Source organism: Melanotaenia boesemani, chromosome 7 (genome assembly GCF_017639745.1).
Source record: "Melanotaenia boesemani isolate fMelBoe1 chromosome 7, fMelBoe1.pri, whole genome shotgun sequence".
Classification (NCBI taxonomy): Eukaryota; Metazoa; Chordata; class Actinopteri; order Atheriniformes; family Melanotaeniidae; genus Melanotaenia; species Melanotaenia boesemani.
This window is the reverse complement of record NC_055688.1, coordinates 20097743-20119234: the sequence shown is the minus strand read 5'-3', so window position 1 is coordinate 20119234 and position 21492 is coordinate 20097743. Positions and strand designations below refer to the sequence as shown.

Genomic DNA, 21492 nt, shown 5'->3' with positions numbered 1-21492 from the left:
TTCTTCCTTGATCCAACCCTGTCTACTCTTATTTATTTGCTTTCTAAACACCATCTTGGTTTGCTACATTCAAGCTGCCAAGAAGAGACTTTAAAAAATGGCTTTTGTCCTCAGTGAGGACAGTGTTTATTTGTCTGAGTGAACCTGAAGGGATACAAGTATTTTGGGGATACCTATGTGTAGGTGACAGCTGAGCTGAATCATACAAGCTGACCTCTGTTACCATTACCTCAGGCCTTAATCAGATTCCTCTGTTGCAGACTGAAGATATGTCAACTGATACAACAAGCTCAGATGTCATAATTTATCAGCCTGGCCCTGCCACTCTTAATGTTGAGCCATTCCTGCACCATGTGAACTTAATTGGATGTTATGTGCTCAGTATGTGTTGTGAGAAATGGTTTCTTTCAGAGAAATTGGGCTGAGACATTTGATTTATTCCACTGCTCATTTAAATATTTGTTTGCGCTGGTCAGGTTTTGCTGTTCTCTCAACCCTCCCCCTGATAAACACTGGATGACCACTGATCCACCACGCAGCTTTGAAAGTCCTGACCCAGGCCACTCAGTGTCACCAGCCAGCTTTAAGGGGTTAACACACATTTCCCTCAGTTGTCACAGATGTGTGATAAGGCCAAGTAATACAAAGAAGATCAGGGGTCAGGGCACCCCAAATATCAAGAGTCTTTGAAATGCTTAATTGTGTAGTAAAAGAGGCTGAGAATACCAACTTCCTAAACCCATGCACAACATTTAATATATCTTTAATATCTTTTAAAAAAGCATGTCAGGATTTGAGTGTTGTCCACAGTAAAGTAGGTACTGCTATTTATTTAACCAGTGTTGACATATCAGAGTTAGATTGCTTCAGCTTGTTGTTATCAAATGCAAAGAAAATTTCCTTTTGCACAACTCTCATCCTCAACATCTCTACTTCCTCAGGATATTCAGGACTCTCATGTGAAGCCTTAGCGACCCTCTAACTGCACCCACAGCAGCATCTAGACTCCTTGGGGTCTTTTTCCAGCCGCCTCTGCAGGTCAGGACTCTACTATGAATCTAATTACCAAAAATCTTTATTAATTAAACATGCGCCTTTCAACCAGTCTCTCTTTATTGAAGTGTTAGTTTACTAAGTACACAGCTACAGCAATGTGATTAATTTCCAGAAACATCCAGTGATTAGCTTAAAGAAGCTTCCTGCTGTGACATTTTGTCAGCTTGCTTTGAGATGGTGACTTACGGCATTCAGTTGGTCTGGTACTCATTACGTTGTAGTTGATTGGATCTCAGGGGGAGGAGGTTATTCCACAGTTATATTAGCTTAATTTTTGTACGCTCGGAAAGGGAGTGTTAGTCGCCGGTACAATCAGATGATGTGACTTGAGTGTGGGATTCATTATAAAAAGAGTTGGTGAAGTTAAAAGTAGTTAGTAGTAGGTGTGATGATTAATGTGTCTATTAATTTATCAGGGTATCAGTTTTTTTTACTTTATGCATACTTAATGCGTTAAAAGTTCATATGCTGAGCATGTTGACATTGTAGTCATTTTCAGTGTTTCAGATGACAAAAGTATACAACCTGACTTTCTGTTTACACACAGAGATACTTGAGTTTTTAGCATGTAACACTGATGAGTGATTAGTTTTGATTCACACAGTGAACTGTCTTCTTGTACAAACCATAGAAGCTGTTAAAATATAAACATTTAGCAATAAAGGTTCCTGTGTTTACATAGAGCCTCACAGAACTGTATTTTCTGATAGTTGTTAAGAAGATCTAGATTTTACACATTCTTACATATTTAGGACATACTGCTTCTTTCTTTGGGTGTATTATTAAAATGTTTGCTTGGTTTATTTGTTTTGTGTGAGAAAATGAGTGAAAATGTGTAAAGATAACTTTTCTAGTACAGATCAGAAGATCAAGCTTTAGTCATTTTACTCTGGATGTTCAATGTTTTCCTTGTATTTTTCAAATTTCAGTATAGTACAGTCAGAACACAGAAGAGGGTAAATTGAACTTGAAGAAGATTGCAGAAAATTGAAAAAAGAGAATAGCTAAGTACTCTTATATTTGTGAAGACAGGAGAGGATTAAAAAGAGGAAAAAGTAGAAGGAAAAATATGGAATCAACCATGAGGCATAAATAATGGAATCACCTCATAATTTGCTTTTCTAAAATAAATACCTACACAAGTTGAAAATATGTAAAAGAGTCTGTATTTCAAAGAGTGTCTCCAGAGCTTAAAAAGCTGTTACATCTCTGATTGTCAGGAAATGTGATCTCAATAATCTTGGAACCTGAATCATAACGAGCATTGCGTTGTTTAGTTTTCATCAAAGCTAAAGAAACTGAAACAAAACACTAATAGTAATTAAATTCACTGTAGGATTTTAATATAAAAAATGTGTGAGGTATGTTTTAAAAAGTCAGAATATTTAGCTGTTAAATAAAGTAGTTTTGTGTCATGCATTTGTGAATTGTTGCTTTTTTTCCCACCTTCTTCAGATAAAACAGTGTAATGAACGTCCTCCATGAGCAGTGATTCCATCATGCTTTTTCCAGAGGTTGGACATGGAGCACAGCAACTGGAAAAGACCTCTGGCTCCTCTCTTTTGAACTGTGAAAAACCAGACAAAGCAGCTTCTTCCTGATCCAGCCATGTTTCATGTCGGGACAATTAAACAAGTCACCGCAGCCACCAAGCCTCTTCGCCAGACACTGAGCTCAAGTACTGAGACTAACTCTTCATTCCCCACAAGTTCACGGAGTGTGGCTAATCTTATCTGATCTGTTATTAGGAACATTTTTCATCTTCACGGCAGAGCTAACAAGCCTTTGAGTTCTTTAATAGCTGGGAATGTTCAAATCTCACTTTAAGCTGGGAGATGAATGAAAGTGGGATCAGTGAACATAAATCATGCTGCACCCCCTCAAAGTTACAGTACAGGGGGAAATTTTAGGCATAAGGATTTGCAAGCAGTTCTCATGAAATGGAGGTTTTCAGAGAAGAAGCCACACAGCACGAGGTGATCTCTCAAGTGACAAATTTTATTCAATTTAAAACCCAAATACATTTTAATGCTCGTGCAGAAGGAGGAATGATTTATCACAGACAGCTTAAATGTTGTGTTGAAAATAAGGAAAAGATTAGTGAGGAATGTATTACAAAAAGCTTATTTCTAAAAGACAGCAAATGGGGACAGTGCTTTTTTCAAAGAGGAAATAATGAATCACTCAGACTTTTCTTGTAGACGGATGCAGGTGTTCACATTGGAAGAACTGCAGAGAAACAACTTCATGAACCATTTGAAAAGCAAACACAGTGCACTGCACACTTGACTGTCAAAAGCAACATGAACACATGACTGTAAAAACAAAGGGAAGGTGAGATGCTTTTAGTGACTGAGGAGAGGGTTGTCAGTGTTTTTGATAACGGTTAAGGGGTCACAGGTTAAGAGCTGGTTAATCAGACAAAGCTTGAGTGACGAACGAGGTGGTATCAGAGTGAAATGAGTCATCGGAGCCACACTGTTCAGCTCGCGTGTCTGCATTTGTGTGTGAACCTTGTTCGACAAAGAGGGGACAAAACATTTATGAATCAGCGAGCTGGCAAAGATAAAACCCACTTAAGGTAATACCCTTCCAGACACTGAATGAATACACACACTGCACAATCCCCATCCTCCCACCAGTTTCAGACAGTTCCATCTTTCTTGGAGTCTCCAGGTCATCTACCAGCGATCTGTTATCAATAGCTGAGCTTAGGACTCCAGACTGCATTAATCCATCATGATAAGTTTACATCTGCTCAAATTGTTGCATCGGTACCTTAAGCTTCATTGAAGTGCTGATTAGGGGTCTGTTTTTCATGTTGCTCTTTAGCCTGTTTTCTAATCCAAGTGTCAGCGAGCGTCCAGCCAGTGTGAATCTTCAGGCTTGAGTCACAGGCTGCACAGCCTCTCATCCTCTTTCTCCAATAGACTCCTGAACCAAAGCAATACATAAAACATGCAGGTTACAATAATGAAAATGTTCACAGGTTATGCCAAGGGATAGATCAGCTCAATTCATTCCATATGGATTCATTTGTAGATTAAGAAAACTTCATAACTTGAGTAGTTTGGTATATTCTTCTAAATGTTTGACAGAGTTCCCTTTGGTTTGAAACATATGTCTTTGAGGACTTTAAGATTAAGACAGGAAATGGTGAGATGATCTGAAAGCTTATTTAAGAGAAAGCAGAGAAAAATGTTAAAATTCTGTGAACAGAAATGAGTTTCAGTCCTCCCTTTAGTATATCCTTTAACATAGGGAACAGTGGATAATCCTGTATGAAATGGAGTTCATTCCATCACACAGTTCCTTAACCTCCAAAGCAACTCTCCATTATTGTCATGCAATCATACTAACACTGATTCATTGAAATAAATATTAACCTTTTAAAACCTGAGGTCCCCCAGTCGGAGAGCTTTGACAACAGATGGTGCAAAACTGTGCAAAACTATGCCAAAATGGCCATTTTGGAGACCTTTCCTGAACTGTCTACTAAAACCTGTGTTCTCTTAACTATTACTCCAAAAGTATTCAAATAGGCCTTGTGGCTGCAGAGATATACATATTATAGATATGCATTTTTTGAGTAGAGGTGTAAAAAATAGGCACAGGGCGAAAATGGTTAAGACAGGAGGGTGAGTCTGAGCAGCATAGATGAGCAGGCTGTGACAGCGTCTTCTACTTCTGTAACTTTTTATTTACTTTTAAAATAAACTCTAATAATGAAGTAATATTCCCATCACATCTCTTTTTACCAGTGTGACACTAGTATAAATATAACTGCATCCATGAAACAGCATGACAAAATGCCATTAGCTAAAATACTTCATACACTTCTTGTGGGATATTTTTGTATATCTGTTGTTACAGTATTGCAAACCAACATCACAGCTGAGTGTAAGTGTGGTCTTATTTACACTGAATCTGGTTGTTACTTCAGACTTTTCTGTCATAGACTACTCTTTTCTCCAAGTTGTTTAAGCTATTCTCCTGTCCAGAGGTGGCAAAACATTTCTGGTTTGTATAAAAGGTATAACTACTTGCATATTTCATCTGTTGAAGAATAAAAAACAACTTCAGATGGGTTGGTTGATCAGTATCACTGTTGCAATTCAACGTGGCATCACACAAGTATGTTACCTAATAATCTGTTGTTTTAATTGTGCATTGCAGTCTGGATTGACTGATTGTTGTTTATGAGCTACAAAAATACTGTCTTCTTATATATTTGATATAATTAACTTTTTGACAAATCATCTGAAGTCATGTTTGATCTAAAAACAAACAAAAAAAATCATCAAAAAGTGAAATCATTCAGTTAAATGATTCAGTGAAAACTGGGGCCTACGTGCAGCAACAGTGTACGAAAAAAGTAACTTAGCTGGACAGACAAAAACAGTGTGTGTAAAGATGCTGTAAGGCTTGGGGAAGCTGACATGGAGTGATTTGATTTCATAAAATTGATTAAAGCAATCATAATATACAGTATAGTGTAAATAAAATAGGATCCTTATCTAGGCTACTTGTTGCTCTGTCATTCAACCACAGCAAGATGACTTACAGTATAATACTGTTCACATAAACAGAGAACAAGAGCAATGAGCATCTGGCCAAACTGCTCTGAGATACTTTCACAGGCAATAAGCTACTCGATAATGGCAGCCTGGGGTCATTAAGGTCTGTTGTGCAGACAGTTCGCTTCGGCATGTAGAGAATAAACAACAGCCATTTTCATCTCTTATTCATGGCTTTAATCACGGATGACAAAACATCCAGTGAATTAAAAAGTAGGAAAAAAGTTGCCATCGCCTGTGTGTCTTTCCTGCAGCTGAAATGTGTTTGGGATAGTCTGCTGGGTAATGAGAGGGAACTAAAACTGCAGTGAATTAGTTAATGTGTTGAAGGGGGAGAGGGGAGGCTGGCATGTAGAGGAGCTGGCATTGGCCCATCTCACAGCACTGACAGCGAGAGGTCCTCTTTGCCCATTCTAATGAGGTATTTTGAGGGTCTGAGCTTAGGCCTGCAGTGGAGCCCCTGTGGGTCAGACGGGTGAAGGAAGAGCCAGGAGGAAGTCTGTGGCAGTGGGATGGGATGGCTGAAGTGCGTCACTTCACATACCAGGATGGCAGATGGTTGAACAACCTCAATGAATGGAGGGGAATAACTTGAAACATCTTCAAGGCCACATACAGGAAACTGCATCATATCCAGGAGCTGTTTCCTGTGACCTCATGATGTTAGTTCTTTGTCTACAGAAGCATCTTATAATACACTGCGGATGTCCAGGTGATGCTACATGACCTGGACCTGAATACCAGTGTGTGGAAATAATTCTTTTATTTCTCACAAGGATTTTTTCTTTTCTTTTTCTTAATATTATTTTTTTTTTTTTTTTGTAGAAACAGAGAGGACATGTCATTTCCACAGTTGTTTGATTTGTTGATATCCAAAGAGTGTGAAAAATAAACTGAGCGTCAAGTGAAACCTAATTAAATAATCTCAGTCTGTTCTTTTTGACAAGTTTAAAAGATGTGTCACATCTGTTTTCAGATAATAAAAAAGAACCACAATGCATGTCAGAGAGAGCTCGGAGCATGTGGAAGTAAATTACAATCAGGTAATACAGCAGCTGGTCAAATTACTTGAGCAAGTTTAAGAAAGGAGGACAAACCTATTAGTGAAATCACCCACAGCAGTGTTTTTGTTGGAGGGAAAACCTCGCTGCTGATTTTCTGACTGACAGTCAAAATAATAATTAAACCACACCATCCCAAAGTCTTCTAAGTTTGAGCTTTAAACTTTGCTGGCCGTGTCAGTGTGTGTGCTAAAATTTTATTGGTCTCACTTGAGAATAATGCCCTGCAGCTCTTTTAAGAGGGTCATAAAAAGGATCACTGTCAGTTTTGTATTTATGGCAGCTTCAAACTGAGCAGAAGAGATGTGGATCAGTATGAATCAGATAGTATTTAATATTGTTTCTGCAACTAAAATGAATTACCTGAAAAGATAGAGAGTCTGCAGATTATCACCTTTCGATTACTAATTCAAACAACAAGCATATTTGACGTAAAATGATCCTCTGTGATAATTCAGATCTTTATAGTTGAGTGTGAAACTCTTGGTCAGCATCAAGGATTGGATCCAGAAAAGTTGCTGAACAAACCTTAAAGTCAAACTCTCTTTAACAGCTGATATATTACAATTGGCTTCAAGTATGTTTACTCTGAATGAGTGCTTTTAAAAACCCATCTTTTATACAGCTCCAATAGCATGATTTATCGTGGCAGCAGACATGTGACTTTGTGCATTTAAATAAATATGAATGCATACCAAAACATGATATTCATCATAAGAGTGGAGACGGGGATTAATAAGTTTACACAGATACATTTTATCAAGCATTTTTCACCCTTTCATCCTTTCCACAACTTTAACTAATATTAATGATGAACGAAATAATGTGAACACTTATTTGCTGTTTTATATATCTGAGTTCTAAATATATTAATTCAGCTGTAACCTAACTACCCAATACAAAGAGAGATAAGATAGAGAGAGAACAAAGAGCTAATTGATTACATGTGACTGTAAAGTCATAGTTGGATCCATTTAGATGATTTTTATGATTTGTTGTTTGCATTTTTTTATTCTAGTTGACTGTTTTACTTAGTTTCCACAATTAAAATCCAGTTCAACTGAATTCAATGTTTGCATACTGCACATATTCCTAAACTTATTAAGAACCTGCAGTATTTTACCTTAAAAGTGAACATACTGTATTTGGGAAATGTAAACTGTCTCATTGTTGTTTTTGGTTTTGTTAATAAAGGCAAATTTTCAGCACTAGCAAAGTTCACTAAGAGTTCACTTCAAAAAGAAAAGCTCTACAAGAAATGTTCTACAAGTACTATTTTTACACTTTTATATCTAGAATAGAAAACCCAACTTTTAATTGTTATCCTTTCAGTTTTGTTTATGTTGGAGCAAATTGTTGGAGGTTTGATATTGGAAATTCTGAGTCACAGTTTGTCTCTGAATGTACCACTATAAAAAATAAATTATAGTCCACAGACAGTTGGTTAAAAACATGAAACTCAGGGGAAGAAACAGCAGTGACATCCAGGGTTTATGGAGCTGACATATGGAGCCCACATAACTTACACTTTTTTTTCTGTGGTGTTTGGGGTTGAGGCTTTAAAAACTTGGCACAGTTCAACATATGTTCTGCAAGACTGCAGACTCAGGTTTGTATATTCCCTTAGTCGCGAATAATGTGATTAATGAGTTATTAAGTGTAATTTGTGTCAAATTTGCATTGATATCAAGTCTGAAACTATAGGACAGATCTCAGTTAAGACATTCCCTGTGGAAGAGAGGAGGGAGTTGCTCACTCCACAACCTGAAATGCGTTGCAATGAAGTGTAAATTCATAGTTTGAAGTCTCAACAAAACATGCCATTGATATCTTTATAAAACCACAGGAAAGTGTGTTTCTCTCTGCACAAGGGGTAAAACGTCTCACTGTGATCAATCACAAAAATAGATTCTCCTGCTTATGGGTCAGATGTGATATTTAAGCATATTCACAAGGAGAGCTGGTTGGTATCTGTCTTCATTTCTATGGTCGCAATGTGATAAAGCAGGAGTATGTGTAGATTTGTTTCTGAGCAGAGGATAAACTCCGATGTCTAGAGTTGGTTTTAGATCAGGAGAGATATTATCTTTTTAAGTTTACATCCTTGTGTCCAAGTTAACATCTGTGCCAAATTAGAGAAAATTCCAGAGGCCTTCCAGAGGTATTTTGCTCATAAGGCTAGGATGGACAGATACATAGACAGATGTATGTTAAAACAACCACAAAAACATAATGACTACAACCATGGCTGCAGCAGGAGTATAACAACATAAACCAGATTCATTACATCAGACTGTCTGACCTGTATGCAGCAATCTCCATGTCCCTGGCCATCTTCTCATTGAGCAGCTCCTTGTTATCGTCACACTGTTCCTTCATCTGTGCTTTAAGATCAACCTCTTGCTGCCTCATTTCATCTATAGTCCACTGAACAACACACACATTCAGGGTAGGGTGTAGCGAGGAGGATGAGATTAAATGACAAAATTAGCCCAAATGGCTGGCCATAGCAGGTTGTGATTACATTAATCATTTCACTCTCATACCTCCAACTCAGCAACTTCATCCACGTAGGCCGTTTTCTTCATTTCAACCTCGTCCTCCAGCTCCTCGTTGCACTTCTCCAGCTCAGCTATCTCCTTTTGTAACTCTGAAATCTATAGAAAAGATAAAACAACATTCTTTCATTCAAAATGTACCTGGAAAACAAACATTTTAGCTGGATTCTTTTGTTAATAATAATGTAAGGATGCTTGATTACAACATTATGTTCCCTTCATGGACTTTTGGAGTGCAAGAACAGCTAGTAGATGTCAGTAGATAGTAAGTAGATAGTAAGTAGATAGTAAGTAGACAGTGAATGCAGTGTTGGTCCAAATTCTAAATATTCATGGTATTTGATTATAATAAATATCCTATTCATTCATCTTTTAAGGTCCGATTTAATAATGCTGCAAGTCATATCAGTATGATGCCCCAACTTTATTCATTCACATAAAAAACTTTACACATATTCAGTATTTTGAGATGACAAGACCCACTGACTTTAGTGATCCTCTGACAATTTATACAGTCCTACCACAAGGTTCACATGTGTAGTTTTAAGGTAAAATATTGTACTGTGCTGCAGCACTGATATTGTAGAAGTTGCTGGAGGGATTGCAATGATCCTCAGCTTCTGTTTATAGCACAGCATGGCGCAGACATTTGCATGCTAACACCTGCCTACCATTGCTGTACAGAAGAAGATGGGAGCAAAGTCTTTGGTGATTAAGCTAAAACAATGAGCAATCATTTGTTGTCTTGACAAATAGAAGAAATGAACAGGTAGCAATGAAAGACCTGGTTATTTACTCACTGAGAAGCATACCCCCGCCCCCCCGTAGTGCCCGAATGTGAGTAATTACTCCAATCACAAAAGTTCAACAATTTGCTGTCACAGCCAGATGGGAATCCAGGAGATCCTGCTCATCTTTCAATGAGATCATGTGGGCAGAAGACGACTCGGTTACTACTCACAGACGCATGATGACTTCCCAGTCTGGTCCAGCCAAGAACTTACACTCTTCTTCCTTCTCCCTGGCATGATAAGTGAAGTCTGGCTGTGTATGTATATGCAAGTAGTGGCGTACAACCCCATCACAGCCTGTTCTATTATATACACTTCTGAGTCAAGGCTGATTTCATTGCAATTTGTTTGTTTGGCCATGTTGTGTCTCAGTAAGAAACCAGACCCGAGGCATCCATCACAGGAGGGGGAGGAAACAGAGCAGATCAAGCCGAGCTGTCCATCCGTCAGGCTGGAGTGACCTGAGCGGGGCTTGTGTGCTGCATGTTAGAGAGAAGTAGATGATGTTGGAAGAGTTCTGCTGTGGTTACAGAGGCTTGCTGTTTATTTAAAGAGCTGAAAGCAGAGCTACAGCCACAGTAATGAGAACCAAACCACCATGTTTGTTACAGATGTGGTCAGGTACCAGCTGTGGAGAGGCAGCTGATGGATGTTAAAGACAGAGCAAGGCAGAAGGTGTAGTTTCTGTTTCCATCTAGTGATTTTTACCTGGGTCACATATTTTATTAATGCTTAACTTTCTTGTCTCATTCATTTAAAGACCACTCACCTTCCTAGTGTTCTGTTGTTTTTTGGGTTTTTTTGCTGACTGGATAAAAAATATCTGATGAAGGTTGATTTCCTTGTTTTATTAGCAGAAGACGTCTCTTGGCAGCATGTGTGTTAAGCTTTTTGACTCTGCAGCCGTTCCAAAAGGCCGTACTTAATAACTGAGGACACAGAGGGCAATAAATCCTGTCTGAGCTGCAGCCGAGCCCCTTCACATCTCCTGCTGAAAATGTCCACAGAGTAAACACTCTGGTCAGCAGGATCTCCCACACTGTTGCTCTGCTGTCACTCAGATACTCTCTACTCCCTTTGCCTGCTGTGGGAAACTATTCATTTTCAACGCAAAGTCTGATTTAGGAGATGGTGGCCGGATGTAAATTTTAAGTCTCATCTTTTTCTTGTCACTAAAGAGGTTGAAAATATATTATGCAAAGAAAATAATATCAATATCAAATATCAATCTCACTTTCAAAATAAGCTAGAAAATACCATTTAAAAGCTCTGTTGACACACTGTTCAACAGGCGTTCTCAATATAACTGAGTAATAGCAGTTAGAAGGAGAGTTTAAAAATCAAACTGATGTCAAAAAGATAAAGAAAAGCTCCCAAGAGAACTTATAAGATTACTACGAAGTCAAATAAAACTCGTAATTTGATTATAAAAAGCTTCAGGAGGATTTAGCAGACTGTGGAAGTGATGGTGCTCTGTTACTATGCAACCGCAGCTGTATACATATGATCTTCATAGAAGAGTCATTAGACGAAAACCTCTGCTGTACCAACTGATGCATTCAGTGTCACAAATTTGCAAATAAATATCTAAATAACACTTGATGCATTCTTTCAATCTTGTGGACAAAATCTGCAGACTACAATGAACAAGTATAGATTTGGAGAACAAAATAACATGAAAAGAACATCCCTCCAACTGCTGGGCATAGTGGTGGAACAATCATGCTTTGGGCATGTGTTTTCCTTTCTTAAAGAAGTAGCACAGTATTTGGAGAATATCACTTTCTTGCTGAGATACAAATAACAAGGTTAACATCAGTCATCTGTAATGTAAAAACTGTTTTAGGATGTTTTCCCACTTCAGAACTAGATAAAAATTGAAAATGAATTATTGGTGTTTAATTCAGAAGTGACTACACTGAGATTATCTTAAAAAAATAAAAATAAATGAAAAAATGAAAGTGGGTCATTCTTACACTACAGTTTTTGTGCACATACAGCAGGTATCTCTTTATTAGTAACATCTCATGTTTAATCCCTTAAAAACTAATGTTACTCAAACTTTTACATTTTTTCTAATGAAAAGCTTCTAATGGCTTAAAAAACATGTTAAATTATACAAGTTCACATGCAAGCGGAGGTATAAAACGGCTGATGTGGTCTATTCCCTCTTTATTGCTTTTGACAATATTAGAAATACACTGCTAGCTTAGTATCCACAGTCGCAAAACAACCATAGATGTAATGTAGGCTATATAGAACACCTTCTAAATTTTTTAATAAGGTTAAAAACTTTCACTGAGTGTCCAGTGTTTGTAATGAGTTCAGTCTAACAGCTGCAAGGTGTAGCCTTCTACTCATATTACACATAAAACCATAAAAGTGGTCTGAATCATATCATTTGTTGTTTTCTCAAGAAGACAATAGTTGTATTCTCAAAATACTCAACCACCCTTAGGAACCTAAACATGATATTAAGAAAAATCTGATTATTTTCAGAATGGAAAGCTAAGCTAAAGCTACCCAGCATGGGAGCGCCAGAAAAGTATGTTTTTTATCATCTGAAACAAAATAATGAAACCTCTCTTCAATGTGCAGGTCTGAAGGTTTACATATAAACAATTTCAGACATTACTATCCAAAATGAATACAAAAATGATCTTGTACTAATGTAAAACACATTTTTTTCTCATCTCTTGTTATTTAAATTAAATAACTTTGTACAGCTTGTGACTCAACTGTTTTAGTAATTTGGATAACCTGACTTTGTTAGGAAATAAAAAAGAGAAAGGAAGCACACTCACCAGCATCTCCATCTCACCCATATCCTTTATCTCTGAGAGGTCTTTGGCTGTTGTCCCTGCAGTTCCTCCCACTTCCAGTTTCTTTCCATTACTTCTGTGTGTCACAGCAGCAGATGACACACATTCAAACTGAAGTAAAAAAGAAAATATATTATGAGACAGTGCAACTGTGAAACTTTGTCCTTGTTAAGTTTTCAATACAAGTCTACAAAGATTTTGGAGGATGGCATTCTGCACTTTGACAGAGGGAGCAAAGAGCAATCAGAGCCGCTTGGTGTGGCGAATGGGTAAAGCTCTTCTTGCTTGCACCTAATTTGTAATTAAATTGGAAAATACAGCTGAAACAAGCAACACAGGGCTGTGCAGGTGTGTGGGAGATGGCCAGCAATCACAATTACTGTTCAAAACCAACAGCAATCATTTTAGCATTGAGACAATCGTGTCTCGTAATCGAAGCCAGGCACAGGCAGAACACTGTCCAGCTGGTGATGGAAGAGTCTGAGTAGGAGTAACAGAGTGAGTTTAAAGGAGAGCGAGAAAACACACTAAAACATCAAGAATTACGCAAAATTATAGAAATGTGCCAGATCACCCTAAGTCAAGCCTCTAAATGAAGGTCACATACGCACCAGCATCCATTGCGGTGCTGGTGAGGAGCCTGGGAAGGCGGCCTGCAGTCTGATTACAACCCTGACCTCTGAACCGGCAGACATCCTCACCCCAGGAGGGGTCAGGCCCACCAGAGCTATAGTCTGACCCTAATGCTGTACCTCTGCACTGCAATATGCACATATATACACACATAGGTGGACAAAAGCATTCTGTTCAGGTCTAGAACTGCACCTCTGATTCTCAAGTTCTTCCCTGGTGTTGTGTTAAGAGGTAAAGAAAACAAGTGGAAGTATCACAGTATGATTTGTGAAAGCTGAGATTTACGTCTGGACCTGACCAGGCCGTTTCAGAGAGGGAGGGTGAAGGTGATGTGGTAAGAAGAGGAAGTGATCAGAAGGGCGGATGAGGAGCGGGTGTCTGGATTGGGTCTCATAAATTAGAGAAGTAGTTCAATAAACACAAAATCATTTATTACAAGTAAAGACATGCAATGGAAGTAGAAATGATAAAGGCATTAAAAATGCATGCAGTAGGAACACACTCACTGTTGTGCAGAAGGTTTGTCTGGATCTATTAATGTGCTTGTGTGTGCATTTAAAGCTAGAAAATATAGAAACAGACTTTGTGATGTTGGACGTTCTTCGTGGCATGTTTTGTGTCTTATGTGTTGTACCTGGAGGCTCTCAGCCAGCTGGCAGTAGTACTCCTTTACATCCAAGGCCGGAGTCATGTCAGGGCTGCCATATTTAATAGCCACTGCTCCAAGAGTCCTTTCATCTGGCTCCAGCAGACCCTCCACTTCCTGCTTGTACATGCAGAACATACAAATACACAATGTTGAGGAATATTCCTAATATTGCTATAAATAACGCTTTAAAAATACATCATTATTTTAAGGTATTTTCATAATTTCTTTAATTTGTCACTAATGAATCTAATTTTCAATTAGTAGAAAATATATCAATAATATTTCTGCTCCATGGAAAGTGAATCCAAATTCAAGGCTAATTCTGTATGTTGCAACTCTCCAAAGTTAATGACATCTGGCTTGGTAGTTTTTGCATTATTTTGCAAACAAACAGAAAGAAAGCAAAAAAAAAGAAAAAAAATCACATCTAGCTGAGTAAATTCTCAGATTAGCAGATTACAAGAACAATCTGAATGTAAGAATGCAAAACCATTCAATGAGTTAGACAATCCAGAGAAATCTGTATAAAAGCACCAAGGACAATCTCATACTCAGATATACACAATCCAAATACACAGCATTACAATTTTTTTTTTTTTTTAATGCAATTGTATTGCTGTAATAATAAAACATTTCATGAATTAACTGAGACAGAGCACATTTTTATCTACTTCATCTACAGCTAAGTGGTTATATTTCATATGGATTTATATTCTAAGCCTAGAAATTTTCTGTCTGCAAAGTAATTTGGAACCATTTTCATGGACATAGTGGGAGAAAAAGTAGAACACTTCCCATCTAAACATTTCAAAGCAGAATAATAAAGTGAGACCAAATCAAATAATCATACAGTAAAATACAGTTCATGATCAAACAAACACAAATGGTCCATATTGAAGTATTTACCTCCAACAGCATAGCTGCTGAGGTGTACAACATCAGCGTCGCATAAGCAGCCCTACTTCCCTCACAAAGAAAATGAACAGCTGCAGAGATGCAGTGGTAGTCTAACATTTTCCTCCCTTTCACTGCACCTGAGTAATGACACTGCTGCCATTCGTCAGGGGAACATTGGGCATCTGGAAGTGCTGATAACAACAGTTGATAAAACAAAGCAAACTTCTGTTTTGATTTGGTTTTTCAGCCACATTTTCCGCACGGTGAGTTATCGAGCTTGTCCCACAGGGAGTGGGTTAAACGCTGGGCGGCCGGCTTAGCAGAGAAAAACACAGAGTGATGGGTTTACTCCTGTTTTGGCTGCCTCACTCCCTGCCAGCAACTGTAGATGTTATACTGGGCTGCGTCTGTCATCTTCTGGGGAGGTGGAGAAAATTGTAAAAGATATAGATTGTAGAGTGTGTCTGAGGGAATGATGTGTACAGGAAATGATTGCAAATGTACTTATTTTAAAGACGCAGTTCCAAATCTTAAGCTTCAATTATTAATTTCTAGCTAAGAGTTACAAAAGATCAATACTAACATCTTTTCTGTTAAATACAAAGGCATCTTCAGTCAAAAATGGACAAGTATTTTCTGAAGAGTCATTCAAATTCGATAATTGTGAAAGATATAAGCTGTAAGCTAGCTGTCATCAGAAACATGCATGTCAGAGTTTGACCATATTGGCTCAACAGGGAAGCCAGAGGAAAATATCCTGCAATGTCTCCAACTTCCACTAGATGCTGCTTTCAAACCACCGCCTGCTTCACACGAAACATTTTAAACTTCGACTCAGTAAAGACTTGATTACTAAATACAGGTCCAAGAAATGATCACGCTGTATAACATTTAATAAATTATTGCTTGGCCAATAATATTTTGAAACTTGATAAGACTTTTGTGTCTTTCAAAACTACAGTAACTGATGGGTACCCAGTAACGTTTGACTTGCTGACTCATCTTCTATTGAAAGAATAAATATGTGGGTTTTTTTTCTCTCTCGCTCTCTCCAGGTAAGCAGTTCTACTACATTTAGGGTTAAAAAGCCTAAATCAAAAAATGCATGGCAGCTATGTTAAGTTTAATAATACATAACTGTATGCTCATTTACAGGTTTGTGTGCTATTTCAGGAGTGTACTATATGGTTACCTGCACTAATGTTCAAATAACACATTTTTCAAAAATACTGCAGCGCCTCTTGTCGCCCATTCTTCCATTTTAGATCCTGTCTCTTTGGTCTCTTTCTGCTCTGATTGTTTGACAAGTGGTCCCAAATATTAGAGTGTGAGGCCGCTGCTCATTCTTAATTTTAGTTATTCTAAACAATCCACTAGTCAGGAAATATGGATGCGTTTCATGATGATATAAAACGAAAAGGGATGGAAAGCCTAGAACAGAAACAAGGTGTTTCAGGCAGTTCGGGAGCAGTGTTCGGTGTGGACTTTGAGCCTCACCTTGGTAAGAACAATTTTCATCCATATCTGCAGTTTGTGCTCAGATCAGCTTTTGTTTTACAAATACAGAAAACAAACAAACAAACAAAAAAAGCAGACAAATTGCTTGTTACTTGCACATGCCCACAGCTGTCCATGTGTCTGTCTATACATCTAGAACTCTTATACAAGATGCATTTGCAAGGGTGAAATGTTCCAGTGATGCACATATTGCATAAATGTCATGTTGTGGCTGGGTGGGCTTGATTCATTGTACCTATACCTGTTTTTGGGGATGCCAGTTCACAGGAATTAACAAATCATGATAGGAGGGAATCAAAGCTGCCTACGTTCTTACTGAGTGTAGCCAACTTGTTGGCAATATTCATGCCAATAAACCCCACTAAAATTCATTAGTAAGATATTATTTGGTCGGGTTTGCAGGATTTAAATATTATCAGAGGTTACCCTTAGAGTGAGTCTGCTTGTTGTGAACATGTGGATTTGTTCCAAGAAAAATACGTAAGATTTAATATATGAAGGACAACTGTGTGTTCATGCTGCTCACATGTCTGTGTGCACATCCATCACTGAGCTCAGACTCAGTGTTAAGTCAGTTAATTTTGGACATAGCCAGGCAAGGTGTTTCCCCTTGTCTCCAGTTTTAATCCCAAGCTAATTAGCTGCTGACTGTACCTTCACATTTACCACACAGAAATGAGATTGGATTTGATAATCTAACTTTTGAAATACTTAATGACCCAATTTGGAATAAAAAACAGGAGAAAGAGGGCACAATCTGACTTTTGTGTTTTAATCCCCCAATTTGTTCTGTTGGCACAGTTTCTTTTGGCTGAACCTCTTCCACAAGGTGACTGGGGTCAGAGATTTGTGTTTGTCATCACAGATCTGGGCATTCTTCCAACACTTTAATCTGACCCAAGCGCGGCATTTCAACCCATTTCCATGGCTATAAACCCTTCCCAAATTCATCCGACAGCAGCTACATATGCTCATGTTCTCTCACCATCTTGTGCTGGACCTCCATGTTGGCCAGCTGTTCCCCGTAGATTGCCACTTGCTCCCTCAGCGCCAAACACTCTGCTGTCACTGCATCCACTTCCTGCAAAGACAATCAAGTTAACAGTAGATTATACTGAACGTAAATAAGTTCAAAGTGTCTGGGAGAAGCGGTCTATAGGTCAATAAATAAAACCACTGGTTGGAAACAGTCTATGTTTTCACAAAGAACCTCCAGCACATCTACCCTGTTTCACTGAACAGCAAGTAGACACTGCAATGCAGAGGAAAGGGGAGGAGGAGGAAGATGAGAAGGAGACTAACTAAAAACAAAAAACCCCTGTTGCCCAATCCATTTGCCAGCAGGGGTTCTCAGCTCATCTGCTCCTTTTTAAAGAACCAGATTAATCAGTATTGGATGCAATTACTGTGTGTGTCTGCATTTGTACACATGAATGTGTACCAGTGTGGTTGCCGACTGGGAGGGAACTGGGGACTGGGAATGCAGGGTCATTGTAATCTGGTCCTGCTGCTGGTGGACTGTGTTAGTAGGAGCTGGAGAAAAGCTTGTAGCAAATCAAATTCTGACCAACTTTAACATGATATTCACTGATTTATTTGGCAAGTGAAGCAAACTGCAAACACAACAGGGCCTTAATATAAACTTTTCTGTTATGTTCTACTCAAAACCTGAAACATATGTTCCTTCAGTTCAAACACATCCAACTCCACGTGATGAATGTAAAACCTAATAATCACTCTGCATTCAACTTTAACTCGTTCATGTTACAGCGTCAATGAATCTATGTACATCAGCTGAATTTATTTTTCAGCTGCAAGTACTGAAAAATTGTTTAAAGATGTATGAAGCAGAAGACGGTGCAAGGCTTTGTAGAACTGAGTGGACCTGCAGCCTAGGAATCAATTCTATGTACATGCAGTCACAGATTAAAAAGGGGAACTCTGAGCCTTGATATAATGCAGGAGCAACACAAAAGCAAAAAAGAAACCCCACAAAAAGAAAAGAAAACTTGACAGACTGAACACAACTTTTTCTTGATGTTAAAAGAAGTACAGGTTGTGGTGGGGTTGATCTGTGTAGTATTCACTCCTCTGCCTCTCTGCCAGTTTCCCACCAAATCTTGTCAGCCTGCAGCTGCTTCCAATTCAGAACCAAAAAACTGAGCAAACAGGAACATTACAGCACTGTATTATAGCAAACGTTACATCTGCCAGGGAGAAATTAAAGCCTCCCTCGGATCTGGTCCAGCTGGACGGAGATAAGCTCAGGCTTGTGTGAGGAAGAGGTTCTGAAAAAGTTGGTAGTCCAGGTTGCAGAGCAGTCCAGATTGTTCAACTGCTGCTGATCAACAGCCACCGGTTATCACTGCACAGCAACAGCTGAGCCGAGATGAAACTGAATCACCAGAGATGAAACACTGCCATCTAGTGGTTTAAATACATTATCACAATAAGGATGAGACGCTGTGGATAGATTAATAATTGATTTATGATCATATTTATTTAAAAGTCACTTACTCCATCTATATGTATTTATCTTGTCTGCATTGCCTCTAACAGGCTGTCTGAACGAGACAAGCTCAAAATATCCTTATTAAAGAAAAAGAGACCACAAGTAAAATAAATCACTAATCAACAGTTTAACATTTCATGGTCTGGACCGATATTAACTGTACATACACAAGTAGCGTATTTTTTTCTTCATCATAACTGACAAAAGATGTAACCATGTCAACAAATAATTGTACAAGGTCTTTGTAGCTCCAGTTATGTTAAGCTTCATTTTCAAATCAGATATTTTTTGCCTTGTTTATTGATAAATATTCAAGCTATATTAGGTGCTACAGTACATTTTGCATTAGTTGGAATAGAAATGTTTCTATTGATCTGGGACAGAAAAAATAACTTGTCTCATCAATGAAATAAGTCCAGTTAATTAGTTTAATTTTGTCTCACGAGTTGTTTTATGAGTGTAATTGTGTATAAGAAGAGTAATTGGAAACTTAGGTCAGTGAAAGCATGGATTTGCAGTCTTTCAATGTTTTTCTGAATGAATAAGACTTAGTTTTTAAAGAAACAAGAGCCAGGTTTCTCAACCACAGCTGGGGGAATGGAAAACACTATCCCATCAAGAATTATGTTTGTGTGCTCAAGATGTGGATGATTAAGGTCAACAGACCTATTAATCAATAACCACACAAGATGATGCCCTCAAAAATTTAGTTCTCATATGATTCTGGATCTTTCTATGTTTTTGCTGTTTAATGTTTAATGTTTGACCTAAAAACATATAATTACACATGAAAATACTACTTCAGATTTAAACTCAAGATATATAGTTGTATTTTTAATCTAATGACTAGATTTACAAAGATGGTCAGATTACACTTCTTAAGAGTCTTTGTATAATCCTTAGATTTGATTTACACACCGAATATTACCTCAGCAACATCTTGTCGTTCCTGCTGGATGAGGACCCTCTGCTGTGCAGCTTTCTCATATTCTGTCTGCAGATGTTCAAGCTCTTTCTTTAGCTCCTCTGTATCATACAGAACCGCATCCTGCATTTAGACACAGAAGATGCAATTATGGATTTTGATATGGTTGCAGATAAAGCCACCTGTCACTGTACAAACTAAAATAAAATTGATGGGGTGGAATAAGATATGCATGTGTGTTAAGATGCAAAAGCCTTTTTTTAGGGATGCCATCACAGCGAGAAGCATGCAGCAGACACGCCCCAGCATCACCCTACCCTCTGCTTGCGCAGTCTTTCCACCACTGCATCCAGACTGAAGTCAGGCTCCACCACAGTGGAGGTGACGTTGGAGGTCTGTTTTCCATTTAGCTGCTCCTCCAGTTCAGTGATCTGACATTCAAGATACTCATTCTCCTCCTCAAACCAACGGGCCTAAACGGCACAGAGACAGTTTTAATAAGGCAGGTAAATGCTAAATAAAAGCATGACAGCAGAGGGAAAATAAGAGTGCTGATGTGTTATTGGCAGCACTCATAGCGTTAGTCCTTACCAGCTCAATAAGTCTGACCAGGCGGTCATTGAGTGCTGCGATGGTGGCGCGCTCCTGAACATATCGGTTCACGCCCTCTTTGTTTAGATCCTTTGCAGCTACAAAGTCTAATTTGTCACAGCCACACTCATCAGCTGCATTTCTGAGAGGACACACAGACCCAAAGATTGGACTGATTTATCTGGGAGATTTTAGAAGAAATGTTAAGCTTTTTACATGACATAGCAAACATTATTTGAACATTAATGTAGAGAAGCTGCCTTATTGAATTTATTAACCTCAGAATATTTATACACCACTTACATAGTGTAGTTAAATATATTCATTAACATGTCTGCTGAACTATCATAGTATTTAAACTCTTTGAGAGTTAACATCCACAAATATTTATCTAATCCATGTACATCTAATTTTAACAAAAAACTCATGATTGTGACCCACACTGACCTGACAGAGGTCCGGTACTGCCCGGCACACCGCACACTTGCTCTTCCAGTTTGACTCCAGCTATTCTCCTCAAACAGCTTGCGGTAAGAAGACACTCTAAGCATCGCCATAGCCTTGGATGTGTACAGACAAGGTTAAACACAACAGGCAAACAGTGGCAGCTCTACAGTGGGTTTTATAATCACACGAATAAGAATGTGGCACTGATGTGAAGTAGACCAACTATAGCACAACCATCAGCTAGTAAGGATTTCACAGGTACCTGAGGAGTGAGCTACTAAATCTGCTGGACAGTTGTGTTCATTATCCCCAGAAAGACGATGTCAAACAGAATACAATGGCTTTATAGACACTTTTATTTTATTTTCAATAAATTAAAATGTACCAAAATGCTGTAAAGTTTAAAACAACTGTGTCATCTTATATCTTTAAATGTACCTTGATTTTATGACAAA

General features: G+C 38.3%; 1 protein-coding gene across 1 annotated transcript; it reads right to left on the bottom strand.

The window, feature by feature from the left end:
• Positions 1-2543: 2543 nt before the first annotated feature.
• Positions 2544-21147, bottom strand: vimr2 (vimentin-related 2). The gene is made up of 10 exons (XM_041989732.1): positions 21038-21147; positions 20591-20732; positions 20317-20472; positions 20003-20122; positions 17548-17643; positions 14133-14261; positions 12848-12976; positions 9241-9351; positions 8997-9121; positions 2544-3990 (listed from the first exon to the last, which is right to left on the bottom strand). Exons 1-10 carry the CDS (start codon positions 21145-21147, stop codon positions 3948-3950), a joined length of 1161 nt encoding a protein of 386 aa, XP_041845666.1. The 3' UTR covers positions 2544-3947.
• Between the last annotated feature and the right edge of the window lie 345 nt (positions 21148-21492).